We start from the raw sequence: 8396 nt of genomic DNA, 5'->3' as shown, positions 1-8396 counted from the left end.
CTTTTATTTATATGCTTACCATGGTAGCATCATGTTTTCCATTCTCATATGATTGCCATGCTTCGTATCCATGTTTTGCATGCATTGGATTCGGTTCATCATTCTAACATTGTTGCCATTTCCTACTTACTTGAATACGTGCGTTGCCGCATGTTTTAAGTTGATCCGTATGAAATAAACCGAACCTAGTAGTTGCATTTTATATGTGTTGCATTAGTCATTTTGCATACTTAGGAACATGCATCTTTTTCTAATTATTTTCTTCTCTTTGGCTTGCCTCAGTTGAGTACTAAGCTATCGTTTTTGCTTTAGCATATTCCATGTATGTTTGTGTTGCCATATCAAGCATATTACCATGAGGCTAAGTGCTTATTTGATATACCTCTTTGAATGCCTGTGGTTGGAGGCTATTTCGCTTAAGCTGGGATGATTTTGATTGATGTACACATGAGCTTGTTTTTTCAAATAGTACATATTCAAAACATTTTTCAAACAAACATTGAAATCAAAAACATTCTAAAGTAAGCGACGTGGTCTATATTTGTGTGCCTCACATAGTAAAATTAGCATAACAATCAGAACATGAGCATATAATGTAAATAAAAATCACATCATAATTAGTAGAAGACGATCTTTGATCAGGTGAGTGGAGTGTTCAATTCATGACTTTCCCCTCTCATACTTAGGTTCCTGAACCAAGACAACTTTAGTTACGACGGACAAATGGCCTTTGGCATGAGTCACGAGTTTCTTAAATTTCTCAAAAATATTTAGGTGGCAACTCTGAAATCTAGCAATGCAGTCCATTTTCGGCATCTCCGATGTTAAATGGATTTTCTAAAGATTTGCTAGATTTGGACTCTCATTTGTGTTTTTCTGTTTCACATTGCAATTGTGAAGCTAGATTCAGAACCACATGAGTCCAAACTGTAGGGCTATCGTATCCAAGGAGACTAAACCCCTCCAAGGAGCAACGAGAAACCGACTACAATGAGACCAAACGTTTTTGCCATTCTATTTATTAGTTTGATTCAACTATTCGATAAAACCGAGAATATTATCAGTTTTTTCTAGTTTTAAAATTGATAACATTATCAATTTTTCATTTTTAATTTTTTCAAATCTGCACATCAGTGTTCCATCATCATGCTCCTTTATAGACAAAAAAATTTCAGTTTTGCACAAAAAATAATTCAGTTTTTTTTAATTTTTTCAAAAAAAAAAAAAACCATTTTGGTTCTGGTTTTCAAAAAATAGTTTTAAGAAAAATTTTATATTTTAATTTTATGTATTTTTAATGTTTTCAATGAATTTTTTTAATAATTTAAACAGTTGTTTTTAATTTTTAGACACGCCTAATATAAATACACTTAAAAAGTATAATATTTGTGGAAAAAAAATCGTCAAACGATACACTAAATACCAAAAAATACAAAAAAAAACAAAAACAAAAACAAAAATTCAATACATTTTGGTATTTTTGTGTATTTATTATAATTTTTAAATATTTTTTTCACAAATATTTTAATATTTAGAAACATCTAAGTAAGGTGCATCTAAAAGAATAAAAAAAAAATTTCTTAAAATTTTAAAAATATTCACTAGAAACAAAAGACACGAAAGACAAAAACTCATTTTTTAGAAAACTAAATTTAGAAAACTGAAACCAAACACACTGATTATTTATTTATTTTTATTTTTTTTTGTACATTTTTTTTTTAGTTTTTTCAATTTGAAGTTTGATATTTTAAAGTTTTGAAATCAAAATAAATGTCAAATCATCATGTTACTTTATAGATAATCATAAATGATGAACAATTATTATTTAAAGGGCAATTCCGACTATTAAAAATTTAATGAGATTTGAAGGTCTAAAAAATCTTAATTAGAACTTAATGGAGTATAAATTCATAAATTAAAACTTATGTGTAAATACCCCTAAAAAAATATTACAAATGAAATCATTATTCACTATTGCGAGGGAATAGAGTAATGGATGACTGTTTCATTCAATTCAATTTTATTTCAGTGAACCAAATATTACATTATAATATTAGTGGTTTAAAATGAAGTTATACAGAATTCAAAAAAGAAAAAAAAATTTGGTGAATTATTTAAAAGTAATGAATGGTTGTTTGCCAAATATATAAATTATTTATAGAATATTGTTTGATAATACCAATTACAATTGTTACTGGAAAAATAATTTTTTTAAAGTTGAAGTTAATCAAATTTTACAATTCAATCTACTAAGTGCTCGTTTGGTAATGACTTTTTTAGTTGGCTTTTTTATTTTTTTGATTTTTTTAGCCTGGAACTTTTTTAGTCGTTTGGTATTCTTGTTTGGTTTTTTTGACTTTTTAGCTTTGGAATGGAAATTTTTCTTTTTTTTGGTTTTTTTGTAATTTTTTGATTTTTTTTTATCTTTTTGTGATTTTTTAACCCTAACTCAAATACCAAACGACTTCAAAAAATAGAGTGAATAAATTAATAATGTTAACAAGCAAAACTATTCAAAATGTATCTCAATAATTATAATTTACGTCAATCTCCGTGACTATGATTTATGTCAATTATAAAAATCATATAAAATTGTTCTAAAAATATAATATTATAATTATTATAAAAAAACAATTTCTCACTTAATATTATAAGTGATTTCCATAGATAAAAAAAATAGTAATTTTAATATGGGGTATTTTTTTTAAGGTCCCTGATATTATGATTTCATAGTATAAAGGACATCAAATATTTTCATGATGTCTAAGGTCCTTAACATCAATCCAGAGAAAATTGGTCCAGAGAAATTTCAGTCCCAGAGAAATTCTCTCCAGAGAAAATTGAACTTCTCTCCAGAGAAATTCTCTGGATTCAAACCAGAGAAATTCTCTCACTGCACAAATTTCTCTGGCTCTTTTCTAATTTTTACATGCCATTTACACTTCACAATTAGTGATTAGTATTTCTGATCCACAGCTAATTAGTATAACAATTCAAGAACATGTATAACCACTTAGAATAGTAAATTAGTATAACAATTCAAGAACATGTATTTCTTTTCTAATCTACAGGCAGCCTCTAAATCTCCAGAGAAAATTGGTCCAGAGAAATTTCAGTCCCAGAGAAATTCTCTCCAGAGAAAATTGAACTTCTCTCCAGAGAAAATTGAACTTCTCTCCAGAGAAATTCTCTGGATTCAAACCAGAGAAATTCTCTCACTGCACAAATTTCTCTGGCTCTTTTCTAATTTTTACATGCCATTTACACTTCACAATTAGTGATTAGTATTTCTGATCCACAGCTAATTAGTATAACAATTCAAGAACATGTATAACCACTTAGAATAGTAAATTAGTATAACAATTCAAGAACATGTATTTCTTTTCTAATCTACAGGCAGCCTCTGAATCTCCATCCATTTATTTGATACAGAATCATAAATTTCCCCAGAATCCAAAGGTTCATCCCAGGATCCCAGCCCTCCTACCGCGATCAGTATAAACCTTTTACAACCTTTGGTGTTTGAATGGTCACTTTTTTGTCTGACAAACTTGTATGGTTTTATATTGGGCAACAATGAAACATCATTTTCATCAATAGAATTTCTGAAGTGACGCCTCACTGAAAGCCTGTGGGGATCATATATGCCATTGTAAAGCAACAAATCTAAGATACAAGACAACAAAAACCACTCCAAAGAAGATTTACCTGACATCGTGTATCATTTAGACCATACACAATTTTTAGATGCCTCTTTAGTTTCGAAAGTAGCTGTAGCGCAATAGCCGAGAGTCTCTCGATTTTCTCTGGCACACCTTCTTTCAGGTTCGTGTTTCTTCTCTCTCTCATCTGTTATTATATATATATATATATATATATATGCTAGCAGGGTTTGCAAATGCAACAATCTATAAAGCTCGGCTACGAGCAGAGAAGGGTCGAAGATGGAATTGGCATCTTTAATCTGATCGGCGGAGACGAGACCGGCGTAAATGGTGTCGGCGATGGAAGAGAGCGTGTCGGAAGGACGGGTTTTGTACTGGGTAGATCGCGGATCCGGGCGAGAGAGTAGAGTAAAGATATTTAGGGACCTTAGACATCAAAAAATAATTTTGTGGATCTCTTCCATTACGAAAAGTGGGAGAGGGACCCTAGACCAATTTTCCCTTTTAATATTTATATATACAATAAATTTTATGGAGATACAAGAAAAATAAATAAATAAATATAAATAAATTAAAGATTGTTACTATTTTATCAATATATATTTTTTAAAAGAAAATGATATATAAACTTACTTTTTATATTTATTTTTTAGATTTAATGATGTATAAATGAGATTACTATTATTTTTTTGAAACCAAGTGAGATGTTTAGTTGCTTATAAAAAATAAAAAATAAAAAATAAAAAAATTACCTTACATATTCTAATTAATTGTCACATTATTAAATCAACAATGATTTATCCACCCTTTTCCTCCCACTCCCTTTGACCCCCTCTCTCTCTCTCATTGGTTACATTTTCTTTTTCTTTTTCTTTTTCTTTTTTTTCCTGCTCCTCCAATCACCACCCGCCACGTGGCAAAGTGGGGTGAGGGGGTGACCCCCAAAAGAGAGTCTCAAACATTATTCTTATTAAATTTAAAAATTAAATCTAATTCATATACTTGAATACTTCTTTTTTTTTAAATATGTATATATTTTAAAAAAATTAAAAATATGTATCAAATTAAATTAAATGAAATATAGATATATATTATTTAAATTTTATTTATTTATTTTATTTTTAAATCATTTCTCAAATCCCAACCAAAAAGCTCTGAAGATGTTAGGGCCGGCCGTGCTGAATAGATTACTCCAGAGTCGGTCAACTGAATTACATTTGATGAGATGGTTTGGTGGTAGTACAGCACTTCGCTTTTGTTTCCTCTTTACTTTTGGCCTTGCAATTCTGCTTTCAATGTTTGAATTTGGATCCAAAATCAAGAAGCTAGTTGCTCTATCTGCTTCTCCACTCTGAAAGATCAGTCTATTTTTTTTTTCTTTTTCATTTTTTTGTTTCAACCCCACAAACCCATTTCAAGATTCTTTGGTCATCACCAGTTTTCCTGCAAAAATCCCAGTTTTTTGGCCGGTTGTCATCTCAGAAAACGCACCATCTTTTCCTTAGAAACATTTGTTTCTTTCAAATTTTGTTTTGTTTTGTTTTGTTTTCTTCTTAATGCCCAAAACCTGGTTCCTGATGTTTGAGATTCATGTCTCTCCAACAGCCTGTGGACAAATTCAACTCTGGCTTCCTCAAGTCTTTCTGATTCAAGTACCCAATATCTAATCCTTTTTTAGATAAAACAAAAATTGAGATAGTAACACCGGAATCGGGCTCGGAAAGCTGTAAATAAACTGTGTGTGTGTATGTGTGGGAGAGAAGAGTGATGGATGGAACTGCTATGGATTCTGTCTTGAAGAAACTGGAGCAGCTGATTAACTTTAAGGGCAATTTGATTGTAAATGAGAGGTATCAAATTCAGTCTCTTTACAATCAGCTAAGATTCCTTGGAGCCATTCTCAAGGATGTGGAGGAGAAGCACCATGAGAACAGCGTAGCTGAAAACCTGGCGAAAAAAATTAGTGGCGTGGCCTATGCGACAGGAGAAATCATCCACCCTGCTGTTGCCAATTTTGTAAGGCTGAGGGAGAGCAACAAGGATAAGAAAATTGGTTTTTGCTTAAATCTCAGTGATATCATGGAACAGATTAGGCCCATCGAGGTAGAAGTGATGCAGTTTTATGACAAGATGTATCAGATCCAAGTCCTAGAAGCCGGAAAGTCTTCTGATGGAGACCGCCTGTCAATGGGGAATAGAACCATGGTAGGGGAAGAAATTATGGTGGGCTTTGACGATGAGGTGTTGACTATAAAAAAGCGACTTGCTGGAGGGAAGAAGCAGCTAGACATTATACCAATTGTTGGGATGCCTGGACTCGGTAAGACAATTTTAGCCAGAAAAGTGTACAATGATCCTTATATCACACACCACTTTCATATTCGTGCATGGACTTATGTTTCTCAAGTACCCAGAAAAAGAGAAATGTTATTGGACATTTTACATTTTGATAATGTCCTTACCGAGGAAGTTGAAGACATGAGCAATGAAGAGTTGGGTGAAACATTGTACAAGAAATTAAAGGGAAAGAGATATCTCATCGTCATTGATGATATATGGGATATTAGTGTCTGGGTCGATCTTAAAATGTATTTACCAAATGATAACAATGGAAGTAGAGTTATGTTTACTAGTCGGCTCAAAGCGGTGGCTATGCATGCGTCACCTAATTGCCATCCTCATTGTCAGCGTTTTCTAACTGAAGAAGAAAGCTGGGAGTTATTACAACAGAAGGTGTTTCAGAATGGAAGTTGCGCTGCAGAACTGATTAACTTTGGGAAGCAAATAATGAAAAAATGCGAAGGGCTTCCACTTGCAATTGTAGTAATAGCAGGACTTCTTGCAAAGAAGAAGACAGAAGAGTGGTGGAAACAAGTTTCCCAAGGCGTTAGCTCGTACATTGTTAGTGATCCAAACCAGTACTTGGACACACTAGCACTGAGTTACAATCACTTGCCTCGTCACTTGAAACCATGCTTCCTTTATTTAGGAGCATTTCCAGAAGATCGAGAAATCTCGGTGCAAAGATTAATCTGGTTATGGATAGCTGAGGGGTTTATACAAAAAGTTGGGCAGAAAAGCTTGGAGGAAGTAGCGGAGGATTACTTAATGGATCTAATTCAGAGAAATCTGGTAATTGTTGCTCGAAAAAGGTTTGATGGTAGAATTAAAGCATGCCGCATGCATGATCTTTTGCGTGATTTGTGCTTGAAGAAAGCTAGGGAAACTAATTTCCTACAGCAGACTCACAATAATTAGTAGAGGCCGATCTTTGATCAGGTGGGTGGGGTGCTCAATTCATAACCCTCCCCTCTCATACTTAAGTTCCTGAACCAAGACAACTTTGGTTACAACAGACAAGTGGCCTTTGGCACGAGTCATAAGGTTTCTTAAATTTCTCAAAAATATTTAGGTGGCAACTCTGAAATCTGGCAATGCAGTCCATTTTCGACATCTCCGATGATAAATGGATTTTCTAAAGATTTGTTGGATTTGGACTCTCATTTGTGTTTTTCTATTTCACATTGCACTTGTGAAACTAGATTCAAAACCACGGGAGTCCGAACTGTAGGGCTATCGTATCCGAGAAGACTAAACCCCTCCAAGGAGCAACGAGAAACCGACTGCAATGAGACTAAACGTTTTTGCCATTCTATTTATTAGTTTGATTCAACTATCCAATAAAACCAAAAATATTATCAGTTTTTTCCATTTTTAAAATTGATAACATTATCATTTTTTTTTTATTTTTAAAGTGTTTTTTTTCAATTCTGCACATCAATGTTCCATCATCATGCTCCTTTATAGACACAAAATTTTCAGTTAGTTTTTTAAAATTTTGTCAAAAAAACAAAAAAACCATTTTGGTTATGGTTTTCAAAAAAACAGTTTTAAGAAAATTTTACTTTTTAATTTTCTGTATTTTTAATGTTTTCAATGAATTTTTTTAATATTTTAAGCAGTTGTTTTTAATTTTTAGACACGCCTAACATAAATACATTTAAAAAGTATAATATTTGGTAAAAAAAACTTTAAAAAATACATTAAATACCAAAAAATACACAAGAAATATGAAAATTCAATGCATTTTTCGTATTTTTGTGTATTTATTATTATTTAAAAATATTTTTTCATAAATATTTTACTATTTAGAAAAATCTAAGTAAGGTGCATCTAAAAAAATAAAGGAAAAATTAATCTAAGGTCCGTCTCCCATTTTAGTAATGGAAGAGATCCACAATATTATTTTATGATGTCTAAGATCCCTACAAAGAAATTTGATATCCAATTCTATTCTAACCTGAAAAATCGACACTGTATGAAGTCATCTTCTCACACAAACACACACTCTCTCTACTTTCTCTCTCTAAAACTATATATATATATCTCTAAAACAGTCGGCACTGTTTTGAGACTCTTTCTCACTTATCTTCTTCAGTTTATGTATGGCACAAACCTCAACTTTCTTTGTCAAACAAAGCAGCACGATGAACCGAAACATCGGGAACAATTTTGTGATCCCACCTGCCTCCATTCACACACTCTCCGCGATCGGAATGATAATCTGCGTCGCAGCCTATGAGAAGATTTTTGTTCTGGTACTCAGGAAAGCCACCGACAACGAACAAGGCATCAGAATCCTCTAGAGGATCAGCATTGGCATGGTATTCCCAGTTATAGCCATGGCTATAACGGCATTAGTGGAACGAAAGAGGCTAAGAGAAGTAGAGA

At 32.3% G+C, this 8396-nt stretch overlaps 1 protein-coding gene across 1 annotated transcript; it reads left to right on the top strand.

Annotated features, from left to right (window-relative positions):
• The first annotated feature begins 5432 nt into the window (after positions 1-5432).
• Positions 5433-6923, top strand: LOC114298285 (putative disease resistance RPP13-like protein 3). The gene has a single exon (XM_028242814.2). The coding sequence runs from the start codon at positions 5433-5435 to the stop codon at positions 6921-6923; it is 1491 nt and encodes a 496-aa protein (XP_028098615.2).
• The last annotated feature ends 1473 nt before the right edge of the window (positions 6924-8396 follow it).

Source organism: Camellia sinensis, chromosome 11, assembly GCF_055761805.1.
Source record: "Camellia sinensis isolate YWXY chromosome 11, ASM5576180v1, whole genome shotgun sequence".
NCBI classification, from domain to species: Eukaryota; Viridiplantae; Streptophyta; class Magnoliopsida; order Ericales; family Theaceae; genus Camellia; species Camellia sinensis.
This window is presented reverse-complemented; position numbering and strand designations above follow the sequence as displayed.